Source organism: Suricata suricatta, chromosome 6 (genome assembly GCF_006229205.1).
Source record: "Suricata suricatta isolate VVHF042 chromosome 6, meerkat_22Aug2017_6uvM2_HiC, whole genome shotgun sequence".
Lineage (NCBI taxonomy): Eukaryota > Metazoa > Chordata > Mammalia > Carnivora > Herpestidae > Suricata > Suricata suricatta.
In genome coordinates, this window is record NC_043705.1 from 54,125,186 (window position 1) to 54,140,553 (window position 15,368).

Sequence of the window (15,368 nt, forward strand, 5' to 3'; positions counted from 1 at the left end):
CCACTCTGTAATTGGGAGCTATTTCTTTCCATTGCAGAAGTTGAAGTCTTGTTATTTAAAATTGTTTTAAGTCTATTTATTTTTTTCTAATTCTGCTAACTTTTAAATTGATATCAGGAAGTATTTATCTTACTTCACATGAATGTATCTTACCTAGGAGCCAGCGTCTGTATTAGCAACAGAAGATACATCCTTAGAAGGTTCTTCTTTGGCTGAAAGTTTGAGAGCTGCAGCAGAAGCTGCTGTGTCTCAGACTGGGTTTATCTATGATGAGAACACTGGACTGTATTTTGATCACAGCACTGGCTTCTATTACGATTCTGTAAGTATCTCAGACCATTTAGTATTGTATGGTTGTGTTTTTGCTGCTTGATATCAAATATTCAACCTTAAACTGAAATAAGCAAGAGGCTATGTTTAAAAATTGTGTCTGATTCAAAGCTACTTGACATGAGTAAAGGGTTGTAAAATAGCTTCTGATGCTACATTTCCATGTTCTTAATTAAATAAGTTAATTGTGGTTATTATAGATTAATATTTCCAGAAGATCTAATAAACTTTAAATTTAAAGTAACATGCAGAAATGTTAGCATATCAATACACTTGATCTTAGCCAAAAGGCTGAGAGGTGATTTTAGAGTATTAATAAAAACAGTTAACTACATTGTTGTAAAGTGTTTAAGAACCTAAACTAACATTTTTTTTTTTAGAATTGATAAGGAAGTGACATTGTTAATTCTAGGCTTGGCATGAGATACTTTAGAGTTCTTTCATGTACTTAATCCATTTGAGCCCCAAAGGGAGTCTTTTTCTCGAATTCTCAATAGCATGTTTATTATTAGTTTAAAAGTTCTGTGGCTTTTAAGCATTTCACTTTTTTCGTTTTTCATATTTCATTTTTTTTTTAAGTTTATTTCTTTCTTTCTGAGACAGAGCACATGAGCAGGGTAGGGGCAGAGAGAGAATCCTTAGCGGGTTCCACATTGTCAGCACAGAGGCTGACGTGGGGCTTGATCCCATGAACTGTGAGATCATGACCTGAGCCGAAGTCATTAGCCAGATGCTTAACCATTGGAGCCATACAGGTGTCCCAGCATTTCACTTATTTGAAAAATCAATGTTAATGGTGAGAACTAGGGAATTAGTGTGGAATCAGACATGTAATGCATGTAACAGACCACTGACTAGGACAGAATGAGAAAATAAAATTCATGATTTGTAATTCAGTATTATGGCTGTTGGCGTCTGATACTTAATGGGATTTCATTTAGAGTTTAATGACGATGATGGCACTTATATACCTATACACCTCAACCTCAGTGGTCTAGGCATGTGATTTGCTCTTCAGGAATTGTAGAATGTGATACCCAAAAGTGGAGCACATGTTCATCATTCTAGTCAGTGGAATTATTGTTAGCTAATCTAGGGAACATAATGATAATACTAAATAATTTTAGTTAGATGAAAGATTTCATTAGCTTGTCAGTTTGCTCCCTGTATTCTTTGTAAATCCCTTGTAAAGAAAGGGCTTTCTTCCACAAAGGTATGCTAATTGGCAATGCTAACTAATACCCAGAAAATTAATGTTTAAATTCTTATTACCAAAGAGAATAGCTATTATTTATTTGGTTTTGAGGAAAGTACAGAGTTAATAAGTATATGACATTTGTCTTCATTATTCTCCTACCTTCCTTTCTGTATCTTTCCTCTTACATCTCTTCTATAAATGGTTGTATGTAGCATTCTGTAGGTTATATGTTTTAGTAAATTAGAGACATCATTGTTTTGCCCTTTTTATTGTGCGAGTTTTCATTTTATTTATTTTTAAAATTAGTTTTTTCTTATATTTTTGAAAATGTGTTTTGATCAGGGGCGCCTGGGTGGCTCAGTCGGTGAAGCGTCCGACTTCGGCTCAGGTCATGATCTCATGGTTCGTGGGTTCAAGCCCCGCGTCAGGCTCTGTGCTGACCGCTAGCTCAGAGCCTGGAGCCTGTCTTCAATCCTGACTCCTTCTCTCTCTAACCCTCCCCTGCTCATGCTTTCTCTCTCTCTCTCAAAAATAAATAAAACATTTTTAAAAAATGAGTTTTGATCTGAAAGACATAGGAGATTAAATAAGTTGAGTTATAGAAGTTTTATTATCATCACTTCAGTTCTTTAGTTACAGGAAAGATAGTGAGAATTCTAAGTAGTTTTGTAAGAGATCTTCAAAGTGAATTAAAGACAATAAATTGCAGGGGCGCCTGGGTGGCTCATTCGGTTAAGCTCCAGTTTCAGCTCAGGTCATGATCTCATGGTTCGTGGGTTCGAGCCCCGTGTCGGGCTCTGCTGACAGCTAGCTCAGAGCCTGGAGCCTGCTTTGGATTCTGTGTCTCCCTCTCTCTCTGACCCTCCCCTGCTCCTGCTGTCTCTGTCTCTCAGAAATAAATAAAAAACATAAAAAAAAAAGACAATAAATTGCAGCAATATCAACACTTAGAAAAATAGTCTTTTCCAGGCAGGTTTAGTTGGTTAACCTTAGTACATTGTAAGAGATGTTCAAGTCTGATCTACATCCGTTTATGATGTAAATAAAACAGATTGTTCCATTAAATCTTGGTTATAGAGTATGGACCGGTATCTAATAAATACAGATGATTACATTACTCATTTTTATCCATAATTTGCCAAAATTATTTTTGCACGGCTCTTTTACTTATTTAATCACTTACAGTAGAATTAATTCGTGAAGACAGTTATTTATCACTTTTTTAATATAAACTATTAGGTTGTATTTATGAGCTTAATTTTTATAAGTTTGAGGGTTTTTTTCTTTTGTTTGGTTTTTTGAGAGAGAGAAAGTGTATGTTCAGCTGACTGAGCCACCCAGGCGCCCCAGAGCTTAATTTTATTTTTCAGTTTTTCTTCAGAGCTTTTAGTCATGAACACTAAAAGGCATATATTTATTTTATGACATTGAGAGAATGGTTGGGGGTTTATACTACCAAACTATTATTGTATAATCATAAGGATAATAAGTCTGGAATTGCATTTTTATGGTCAGCTTTTTTTGATGCATGCCTTAGTTTTCATGACTTGTAAAAGGTTTTTTTGTTGCATTTTTCATTGATGTATTAAGTTGAACCATATGAAATTCCTTTTTTTAAAATATAAAAATGGTCAAATAATGGCAATTTCATGAGATTCAATTTAATATTTAAATGTATTCATTTTTTGTACTAGGAAAATTAAGCAAATCCTGAATGGCAAAGTATTCTGCAAAATTATAAACATTTTCCATTCTGTCTGTTAAGTTAATTTTTTAATTTTATTTCATCTTACCTGAATAGAACTTACTGTTTTCTTGTCTTTGAAAGGAAAATCAACTGTATTATGATCCTTCCACTGGAATTTATTACTACTGTGATGTGGAAAGTGGTCGATACCAATTTCATTCTCGAGTTGATTTGCAGCCTTATCAGACTTGTGGCACAAAACAAAGTAAGGATAAAAAATTGAAGAAGAAAAGAAAAGATCCAGATTCTTCTACAACAAATGAGGAAAAGGTAATGTCTTCATAATTTAAAAAATTTAATGATGTGATTATATCAAATTTTTTGATGAAACTGAAGATTATAACTCAGTAACTCTGCATTTCAAACATATCTATTAAGGTAACAAGATATCAGCATCTGTCAACCAGGGACCATTCATATGGGGGCAAACATGGACTTTTTCATAAATTCTCAGTCACTAGAAGTAGAAGGAATTTCTTAACATTTGAAGGAGACTTAGGGCAGGTAAAATTTTCATGTGTTACATAATTTGGAAGAAGAGCAGTCAGACCCTCAGTTGATAGATTGATATAATTGCACAATTTACAGTAATAAAAGCACAGGTTGTATGTAGACATAGATAAAAGTTCAACTTCGGTTTCTTACCTATTCTGTTAGCAAACATGAAATCAATTGCTAGCAAATACAGGGTGAGTTCATATTTATTAGAAGTGGAAATTGGTGTCTTTAGGGAAAGTAGATTGGCTCTTTGTCTTGATAACCATAAAAAATGTTCATATTCTTTAATGAGAAAATCTCATTTCTAGTAATTTTAAAAATCAAAAGAAAGAAAAATACCTTGTTATATATACCAATATTTTTTTTAAAGTTTATTTATTTTGAGAGAGCATGAATAGGAAAGGAGCAGAGAGAGAGAGAGAGAGAGAGAGAGAGAGAGAGAATCCCAAGCAGACTCTGCACTGTCAGTGCAGAGCCTGACGCAGGGCTCAAATTCACAAAACCATGCAGTTATGACCTGAGCCGAAACCAAGCGTTGGACATTTAACTGACTGATCCACCCAAGTGCCCCTCTATAGTAATAGTTTTAAGAACAGAAAAATGAAGAATTCAAATGGCCTGCAAGATACTGGTTAAGAAAATGATAATATGTTTAATTGGAAAGCATTCTTTAGGCCTTAAAATGGTAGTTTATAAAGACTGAGGGGAACTTTATAAATGCTTGTGATACTAGGGGCACTTGGGTAGACACGTGTCCAACTTCAGCACAGGTAAGTCAAGCCCCACTTTGGGCTCTGTGCTGCCAGCTCAGAGCCTGTAGCCTGCCTCAGATTCTGTGTCTTCTTCTCTCTGTGCCCCTCCCCCATTCATATGCTCACATACACTCTCTCTCAAAAATAAACATTAAAAAAAATTTTTTTAAATGCTTGAGATACAAGGTTAAGCTAAAGGAAAGAAAATTTTAAAATGTTACCAGTGCTCTTATCTGTCCTGCCTGTACAGGTACGGTTGGTGGCTCCCCTTTGCTAGTATTTAAAAAATGGAGGTGTGTGAGTGGTGTACTAAGTGTTTAACTTCGGTTCAAGTCATGATCTCACAGTTTGTGGGTTTGAGCCGTGTCAGGCTCTGCACTGACAGGGCAGAGCCTGCATTGGATCTTCTGTCTCCTCTCTCTACCCCTCCCCTGCACACATGCTACCCCGCCCCCAACCAAATAAACATTAAAAGAAGTATGCAGGGTGCCTGGATGGGTCAGTTTGTTGAACATCAGACTTTTGATTTCGGCACAGGTCATGATCCCAGGGTCTTGGGATCCAGCCCTGCTTTGGGTTTCACACTGAGCATGGAGCCTGCTTGAAATTCTCTCCCGTCTCCCGCACTTTTTCTTTTTCTAAAATAAATAAATACAGATGAAAAGAAAAAGAAAAATGTGTTTAAGATGCTCTCATATTTTGTAAAATAACAGAAGATCATATGAATTCACTTCCTATTGCTTTAGGCACAAAGAAAACTTTGAGTATGTTACAAACCAAAAAAAAAAAAAGAGGAAAATAAGTCTGCTTCTTTTAAGTTTAAAGTAATAGATATGTTCCTTTGATATAAGGTATGCCCACTATACATGTATAACAAATCTTAAAAAAATTAAGCCAGCTAATTTAGAATTTTAGAATAAAAGAGATGTAACAGATTCATCTATACTTTAAACTGTTTTGTATAATCAGACCAACTCTGTAAAAGTAACTAAATTTTAGTGAGACTATATAGCTCTCCTACATGGGGTACGTTGAATCTTAATTTCTTTTTTAATGTTTATGTATTTACCTATTTTGAGAGTGAGCACATGAGTGAGGGAGGGGTAGAGAGAGAGAGAGGAGAGAGAATCCCAAGCAGGCTCTTTGCTAATAGCGTGGGGTTTAATCCCACAAACCATGAGATTGTGACCTGAGCTGAAATCGAGTGTTAGACACTCAGTCAAGCCACTCAGGCTCCCCTACCTTTGGATACTTATTTATTTATTCATTCATTTATTTTTATTTTATTTTTTTTCTTTTGATAGAAGGAGAGTGGGTGCAAGTGAGTGAGGGACAGAAAGAACCCCAGGAGATGCAGAGGGAGAGAGAGAAGTGGGGCTTAGCTGACGCAGGGCTTGAACTCATGAACTGTGAGATATGATTTGAGCTGAAATCAGATGATTAACAACTGAGCCACCCAGGCATCCTCGTATGTTTGGATCTTTATTTATTTATTTAGTTTTTAATTTTTTATGTTTTTTTTAAATTTATTTTTGAGAGACAGAGAGAGATAGCGAGAGCAGGGGAGGGTCAGAGAGAGAGGGAGATACAGAATGTGAAGCAGGCTCTAAGCTCTGAGCTAGCGGTCAGCACAGAGCCCGACGCGGGGCTCAAACCCACGAACCATGAGATCATGACCTGAGCCGAAGCCGGACGCTTAACTGACTGAGTGACCCAGGCGCCCCACGTTTGGATCTTTAAATCACTGTTGTAATTAAAGCTGATTCTGTATTTTATGTGTGTTGACTTGATAATTGGCTAAAAGTTCAAAAAGAACATTTAGGGTAGATATATTCTCTAGGCATCCACTGTCCATTAATGTAGCCACTAACTACATGTGAAAAAGCGTGTAAAATGTTTCATTAATCATTTTATAGTGATAAAACGTTATGTATAGGAAATGATAAGATTTTGTGTATACTGGGTAGATAAAATAATAAAATGAATTTCACCTGCTTTTACCTTTCTAATGCGGTTACTAGGAAAATTTAAAGTATCTACCTGGCTTACATTATACTTGTGTTGGACGGCAGTGGTCTAGGCTGTCGCATGGTCTAAGCGATATGTGATAAGAGCCTGTACTGACACCATGGATAAGGAGAGAGATTTGGAATAAAGTATAAACATAGTGTATAGCACTTGGTAGTTGATTCCATGTGGTAGTGAGGGGGATGTCAAAGGTAACTAAGATTTTTAATTTGGGTGATAAATGGATGGTAATGTCATTAAGCAAGAAAGGGAACATGAGAGGAAGAGGGATTACAGGTAATAGTTATTGTTATTTCATATATAATATTTATATATATATCTTCCCTAATTCATTGAAACATTTGGCATTAAACATTAGAAAATGGTCATGTTTAAGACATTTTTCTCTGTTCCCACCTCCCTGCCTGCCTCTTTCCAGGATTTGACTTCAGAAGATCAAAAAGCATCCAGTGTTGAACATAAATGCTGCAGTGAGGGAGAAGATTTTGCAAATGTGAAAAAGAAAGTCAAAATGGACATTCATTACAAAAAGAGTCCCACCAAATTCACTGTTCCAGTTAGTAGAAAGACTATAGAATCTTCTCTCAATGCAAACACTTATAATACAGTGTCATTTAAAGATGAGAAAATCATGGAGACTGATAGTGAGCCAGAAGAAGGTGAAATTACAGACTCTCAGACAGAGGACAGTTATGATGAAGACGTCACCAGTGCAGACAACGTAACCGCGGAAGATACGGAGGATGAAGGTGAGTAAATAACCATCGTTTAATTTTCTGTGAAGAACCCAGTTTCCTCACTGTAAAGGAGCAATGCGTTAAAAATGTTAGAAATGCATGTAATGTATCTGCCAAAAAATAAACTGTTTGAATCTGATTATTTTAATGATAGTGTTGAAAATTATGTGGGCTACCACTTTTTTTTTTAGAATGATTTAAATAAATGACTAATACTTGGTCTTAAAGTTTTAGTGCATTGAATGGCTTAATCAGGAGAACGAAACCAAGTTTCATATATTCTAACCCTAAAGATACGTGTGTTGTCTGAGTGGGTTAGATATTTGGAGTCCACTGTTGTAATTGAGGGGAAAAAATAAATTGCCTTTAAAAAGTGTAGTCCATAGATTGAGCTACATAGGTATTATGGTAAATCTTAAATTTTTTAACTTGAGGTCATAAAGCCATACTTTTAAAACTCAAGATTTCATATTAGGTTATATGAATTTATTTTCTTCTTAAAAATAGGTTTTCTAACATCAAAAAAGATGAGTGACGTGCTGGAAGAAGTTTTTGCAACACAAGAATAATAAGGACTATGTGTTTTGATTTACAAAGAAGTCTTATGACTCAGTAAAAAAAAGATTAATAACTCAGTAAGAAATGGGCAAAATGTGTGAACATACAGCTAACAGAAAAGGACAAGTGGCTAACAGACAACATGACTTATTTTTAAAACAATTTTCATCTAAATAACGAAGAGATATGTTCTGCTTATTAAATTGGCAAAACCTAATGTGATAATACCCTGGGGAGGGGTACCAGAATACGGATATTCTTGGGAATGCAAATAGTGATGATCAATATCTGTTAAATATTAAAACCTCCATGCCTTTTGACCCAGAAAAAAAAAGTTTTCTTCTTCAGTCACTTTTTTTTAAAGGAGGACTCAGTTTTTCTTAGTTAATATAAAAATTCTTGTTTAGGATATTTTCAAATTCCAACACCTTAAAAAGGAGAGAGAATTGATTATTTTGTAACTGTGATGGATCTGAATATCTTCAGGTTGATCACTAGCTTTTTTAAAGGGTTGTTTTTTTTTTTGAGAGAGCAAGAGCACACACACAAGTGGGGGAGGGGCAGAGGATCTGAAGTGGGTTTTGCGAAGACAGCAGAGAGCCTGATGTAGGACTCAAACCCACAAACCTTTGTGAGATCGTGACCTGAGCCGAAGGCAGATGTTCAACTGACTGAGCCACCCAGGCGCCCCACTTTACCTTTTTTTTTTAAAGTTTATTTTGAGAGCTCCTGCCTGTGCCCCAGTGGGGGAAGGGCAGAGAGAGAGAGAATCCCAACAGGCTCCACGCTGACAAATGTGGGGCTGGAACTCACGAATGTGGAATCATGACCTGAGCCGAAATCAAGAGTTGAATTCTTAACTGACTGAGCCACCCAGGCGCCCCTAAGTTGATCCCTTAAAATCAGTAAGTGTTAAAGCCTTATTGTGCCTGTCATATAGCAGAATTTAAGAGGGTTATTCCAAACAGAATTAAGATTTTTGATCAATACATTTTATTTTATGGATGCTTCTTGCTCCTGCCTAGAAATTAGACATCTCTAATTTTTTCCCATAGCATTTGAATTAATGCTTTACCCATTTTTTTCTTTAACAGATGAAGAAAAAATATGGCCTCCATGTATTAGAGTAATAGTTATTAGATCACCAGTGTTGCAGACAGGATCACTTTTTATCATTACAGCTGTTAACCCTGCTACAATTGGAAGGTAAAGATGTTTAATGTCACTATATGTATTTATCTCATTCCAGTGAACTGTGTATTCCTCAAGAAGTTATGAACTGTGCATGGTACTTGGTGAATGTGCAAACCGTCAGTAACATCCATGTTCCTCCCATCCCACTCAGAAAATATTGTTGATACTTACCTTTTCTCATAGAGATTTTGTCATTTTCTTAACTTTTTGTACTGCCCTTTTTGGATCTAAATTACTTCCTTAAATCCTGTGTTTGTCTGGTATTTAATCTTCTTCCTCTGTTTCTTTTACCCCTTTGTGACTCCTAACCAGCTTGGTAGAGAGGTAGGTTTTAATCATGAGTAGGATTAGGATAATTTCATTCTTGCCAACCAGAAAGAAAATCTGTTCAGATTCTGTACAGTATCTTAACTTTAAATTCTTCAGAATATTATAGTCCTTTACCTGTAGTAATAGAAGTGGCAAATAGTCAACACATCTGGAATAAGTATTGATACTAGTACCTAGGATATGTTGTTCCATTGGATGTTTGTTATTATTTTTTAAATGTTTATTTTGAGAGAGAGCGCACATGCACGAGTGCAGGGAGAGAGCGGGAGGAGAATTCCCAAGCAGGCTCCATACTCAATGCTGAGCCCCACACAGGACTCCATCTCAGAATCATGAGATGATGACCTGACCCAGTATCAAGAGTCAGATGCTTAACAGACTGAAACACCCAGGCATCCTACTGCATGTTTATTATTAACTTGGGGTAGATATATCAAAAAGTAAAAGTGATCCTGGAAGTTCCTTTCAAACAGGAAATTTAGAGTAATATTAAGGAAACTGGGCTTAGTGTGATAGAAAGACTTGTATTTTCACATTATCTTTTAAAACAACAAAAAAACAATCTTAAAAAAAAAATTATTGGTGCCTGGGTAGCTCATTCGGTTAAGCGTCTGACTGGCCCAGGTCATGATCTCACAGTTAATGGGTTTGAGCCCTGCATCGGGTTCTGTGCTGACAGCTCAGAGCCTGGAGCCTGCTTCGGATTCTGTGTCTCCCTCTTTCTCTGCCCCTCCCCGACTCGCGCTCATATCTCTCTCTCAAAAATAAAGAAATATTTAAAAAAATTATTTCTTTGTTAACTGTGCTTAATCTATATGTGGTTCAAAAATTGTTAAAAATTTTTACTTTGCAGAGAAAAAGATATGGAGCATACTCTCCGAATCCCTGAAGTTGGTGTTAGTAAGGTAAGTTCGTTCTTTGGTTTTTCATATGTAGCCCCATAGATGATTTTATAAATCCTCATTATGGCAGAAAACTTAGGGGCATTTTCATTTAGCAGAAATTTAATAGTTTAAGTAGTAATGGTAATGAAAACAATTCAGATTTGTTTATTCCACTGCTTAAGAAAATAATGTTTTATTTTCAAAATTTCAATAAATTATATTTAATTTTTAACAGTCTGGAGCAGGAGTAGAAATGTGGATTAATTTAAGTATTAAAGTAATACCCACATAACAAACATTTATTGAGTGAAATAAATGTGCTGGATATGATTGGAGTTTAAAAATGAATCAGACCTGGATTCAGGCTATGTTATTAGATGGTTATGTTTAAGTCCAGAGTATTTTACAACTCCGGAGCAATCTGTCCTCCACTGCCCGAGGCTCTCTTGTTTATAGCGCTCCCTAATTATTCCTTAATGGTTTCAGGAAAAAAAACACTTGGGTTTTCAAAACAAACAGTAAGAACAGAATTCAAATTTTATTTAAAAAAATTTTTGTTAATTAAAAAAGTTCTTGTTAAGTTTATTTTTGAGAGAGTGAGAGCGAGCGTGTGCAGGGAGGGGCAGAGAGAGAGGGACACACAGAATCTGCACTGCCCAGTCAGTATAGAGCCCAACGCAGGGCTTGAACTCATGAACTGCAATACCATGACCTGAGCCAAAGTCAGATGGTTAACTGACTAGGCCACCTAGGTGCCCCCAGGGTTACAATTTTTGTTACAAGTAGAAAAACAAAAGGTTTGCTACTGAGCCTTTCCATACTTGATATTTATCTTCTTCGGTATTTTCTGTTGTTTTCTCCTTCTCTTTTATGGCTATCTTTTTTCTTTTTCTGACCTTTCACCATCCCCATATGGTTTCTATTTAGTAGACTGTAATATGGATCAACTGAGCCCATGCAAACAAAGTACTGTGGAGCAAGGAGGGAATGCTTTTAGTCCTGAATATTGAAAATCTGGAAAACTTTCCTGAGAAGTTCATCTTGAGGGGCATCTGACTGGCTCAGTTAGTAGACCATGTGACTCCTGATCTTGGGGTTGGGAGCTCGAATCCCATATTGGGTGTAAAGATTACTTATAAAAATAAAATATCTATTGGTTAAGGATCTGACTCTTGATTTCAGCTCAGGTTGCAGTCTCACGGTTCGTGGGTTCAGGTCCCACATCAGGCTGATAGCATGTATAGCCTGCTTGGCATTCTGTCTCCCACTGTCTCTGCCCCTCCCTTGCTCTCTCTCTCTCAAAATAAATAAAAATAAAGTTAAAAAATATAATAAAGTCTTAAAAAAAAAGTTCACCTTGAATATTTCAAGTCACCTTTTGTATTAAGAATTTTTAATGAGGGGCGCCTGGGTGGCTCAGTCGGTTAAGCCTCCGACTTCGGCTCAGGTCAGATCTCACGTTCATGGGTTCGAGTCCCGCATCAGGCTCTGTGCTGACAGCTAGCTCAGAGCCTGGAGCCTGCTTCCAGTTCTGTGTCTCCTTCTTTCTCTGCCCCTCCCCCTCTCATGTTCTGTCTCTCTCTGTATCAAACATAACTAAAACATTTTTTAAAAAATTAAAAAAAATAGAAAAAAAAGAATTTTTAATGATAAAGACCAATACTTATATTAGGTGAAAAAATAATTTCAAGTTGCTTATATAATATAATCTCAACTATGTTATAAAAGTAGAAAATATAAGACACATTAAATTATTAATGGCAATGATAGATGGAATTATAAGGAACTTTTTTCTGTAGCTGTTCCATTTCTTCCAGGGGCATTACAATACTTGTGTATTTAGGGAAAAAAGTAGTAAAAATAGCAAAAGTTGGGGCACCTGGCTGGCTCAGTTGGTAGAGTTTGTAACTCTTGATCTTGGGGTTGTGAGTTCAAGCCCCACATTGGGCTCTAAAAAAAATTTAAAAAATAGTAAAGTTAAGTTATCAGAGCCTTAAATCTATCTTATCCTGTCATAGAGAAATTATTTGTGGTTTTTAGAAAAAGTTATATTTTATAATTATGTCAGGGTTTTTGTTTTGTTTTTTTTTTTAAGTTTCATGCAGAAATTTATTTTGACCGTGACTTACAAAGTTATGTCCTTGTGGATCAAGGTAGTCAAAATGGCACAGTTGTTAATGGAAAACAGATTCTTCAGGTGAGTGTATATTTGTTAATTACTTTCATATTAATTTTAAAAACTGAACTGATATTTTTATTCCTAAAGGCCATACTTATTATACTTATCATTTGGTTCAGATTACTGTTCAAGCCCAAATGTATTAGGGAATTCCCAGAAAGAGCTGGAAAATGTTTATAATAAGTGGATACTTAATTCTTGAGTTTTACCATGATTACATATCTTATATTATTTTAGAAATAAATGCATTTTAAAGCTATTCAGAATAAATGGTCTTACAGTAACTTTAGGGGCAAACCTTTTTTTGGTGTTTTTTAAAAAATTGTTTTAATGAAAACACTGCTAAACTGGAAACTCCTCGAAGGCAGGGCTATGTTTGTCCCGTTAACTCTTAAAGGTGCTTATTAGCACATATTTAGAAAATATATGGGAGGGAGTGGGGGAGACCGTAATTCTTAGTCTGTAAGAATAAAAAATGAAATAAAACTGAATTATCAGAGAAAACAAGAGGAAAAAAGGGAAATATGCCATTACCCCCTTAACATTTTATCTTTTTGACTATGATGGATATCTGTTTTCGAAGTAGATTATTTGATGTTTGGGTTGGGTATTTCTGTAGGATTATGCATGGTGACAGGGAGATTAGGGGCTTCTGATAATATAAAAGTTAGAAGTTGCTCAGTTCAGACGCCTTCTCCATTAGTTGAAAGTTCTGTCATCCTCAAGCTGTGAAAGTATATGCTGTGTGTGCATATGTGTGTCTGTCTCAGTGAGAACCATCCTAAATATTTTTTTACTTTAAGCAGACATTACTTAGAGTAGACATAAAATAATCTTATGTAATGCTTGGGTTTCTGTTTTATAATTTTTTCCTTTAGCCTAAAACTAAATGTGACCCTTACGTACTTGAGCATGGTGACGAAGTGAAAATTGGAGAAACAGTACTGTCCTTTCACATCCACCCTGGCAGTGATACCTGTGACGGCTGTGAACCAGGACAGGTTCGGGCTCACCTTCGTCTTGATAAGAAAGATGAATCTTTTGGTGTGTGAAATATATTGTTATATGTAGGCATGATAAGTTTTCTGCTTAATACATTTGGATTTCAATGAATATTACCACATGAGACTAAGAAATGACATGTGTTTGACATTTGAAACCTAGACTGATTATGATTTTAGTTGATTTTTCCATGTAACAATTTAGCTGTGCTATTACAGCATTAGGTTTCTTTCTAACATGTAAGGTGATCATTAACTTTTTTTGCTAATCCAGTTTAGTAGGCTTTAGAAGCAGCACTGCCGTAATAGCTAAATGTCCTTCAAGAGAGTGATTGTGACATAATTCTAGTAAAGATTGGTTTCTTTTTGACTTCTGTTTGTGGATATGAAGAAGTCATCCACACTCAAACTCTGTCATATAGTAATAAAATAGAAAATAATAGATCAGGGTATTAAGAGTTATTGATTGATGCATTTGCTTTCCTACTTACAGTTTATGTTAATGTATCATTTGTGTATATACCATTATTTTCTATAGTCACACCTAAGAGGCTGCTATTTTGCTTTAAAATCCACTCATCCAGGGGCACCTGGGTGGCTCAGTCAGTTAATCAAGTTAATCAAGTCTGACTCTTGATTTTGGCTCAGGTCATGATCTCATAGTTGGTGAGATCGAGCCCTGCTGACAACGCAGAGCCTGCTTGGGGTTCTCTCCCCCCACCTCCCTCTCTCTCTTTCTTTTTCACCTTCCCCCTCCCCTCTCCCCTGCTCATGCGTGCATGCTTGTGTGTGTGTGCATGCACACATGTGCATTCTCTTTCTCTCTCAAAATAAACAAACATTAAAATCCACTCATCTAAGCCTTTTAAATTTTAAATTGATACTTTGAACCAGTAAGAAGTAATCCCTTTTCACATCAGGTTTTTCCCCCAAATACTAACTGTGCATGTTCATTTATATATATATATAACTTATATATTTACATATATACTTATATATTTATGCATATATATGTATACACTTATATATGTATATTTTTTAATGTTTATTTTCAGAGAGAGAGAATATGCACATGCGAGTGGGGAGAAGGACAGAAAGAGGAAAGGGAAAATCCCAGGCAGACTCCACATGAGGCTTGAACTCCTAAACCTTGAGATCATGACCTGGGCCAAAATCAAGACTCAGATGTTTAGCAACTGGGCCAACCATGCACCCCTATTTTCTGTTTTCTGATACTAGATAATGAGAATGGTACATTATGTAATAATGTGAATCTTGGGTTCAGTGATTTTTCTTTTGAACATGCCTGTATTCCTTTGGAGAATTAACAATATTTCTCCATTTGGGATTCTATTATAATAATATTAAAAAGTTAAGATAATATTAAATATAATATTTAAAACTTCAGCTTTACACTATTTTTACTGTAACATTCCTATAACTTTTGGGTTTTGGTTTCTTTCCAAGTAGATTTAGTTATCAAAATGCTGAAAGGTTATCACCACAGCCCAAGATTCCTTTATATTAATATTTCTTTGAACTTTTAGTTAATATGCAGGTGGAATAGTATTAATTTTATTATTAAATAACAGTATTTTGTGTAAAGTCTGCCGCATTTAGTGTTGGTTTTTTTTTTTTTTAACCAAACTCACATTTTCCTTTTAGTTGGTCCAGCACTAAGTAAGGAGGAAAAAGAATTGGAAAGAAGAAAAGAATTAAAGAAAATACGAGTGAAATATGGTTTGCAGGTGAGGATGTTAAGTATTATTACGTGTATTAATTGTACATCTGATTTTACGTTAAGAATGTCCTCAGATATGCATAGTCCATTTTATTTATTTTTATTTTTTTATTTTTTTAGGTAGTTTATTGTCAAATTAGTTTCCATACAACACCCAGTGCTCTTCCCCACAAGTGCCCTCCTCCATCACC

General features: G+C 35.6%; 1 protein-coding gene across 4 annotated transcripts in view; it reads left to right on the forward strand.

Annotated features, from left to right (window-relative positions):
• The window catches only part of AGGF1 (angiogenic factor with G-patch and FHA domains 1), a 30,669-nt gene that overhangs the window by 5,681 nt on the left and 9,620 nt on the right, over window positions 1-15,368 (forward strand). For 3 of the 4 annotated variants that reach the window (XM_029942465.1, XM_029942464.1, XM_029942467.1), the window contains 9 exons: window positions 158-322; window positions 3,357-3,545; window positions 3,654-3,779; window positions 6,972-7,302; window positions 8,943-9,054; window positions 10,226-10,277; window positions 12,352-12,453; window positions 13,314-13,479; window positions 15,102-15,184. In XM_029942465.1, the coding sequence (XP_029798325.1) occupies window positions 158-322; window positions 3,357-3,545; window positions 3,654-3,779; window positions 6,972-7,302; window positions 8,943-9,054; window positions 10,226-10,277; window positions 12,352-12,453; window positions 13,314-13,479; window positions 15,102-15,184 (1,326 nt within the window). The remainder of the gene's footprint in view (window positions 1-157; window positions 323-3,356; window positions 3,546-3,653; window positions 3,780-6,971; window positions 7,303-8,942; window positions 9,055-10,225; window positions 10,278-12,351; window positions 12,454-13,313; window positions 13,480-15,101; window positions 15,185-15,368) is intronic. The other variant, XM_029942466.1, reaches the window with a different exon arrangement.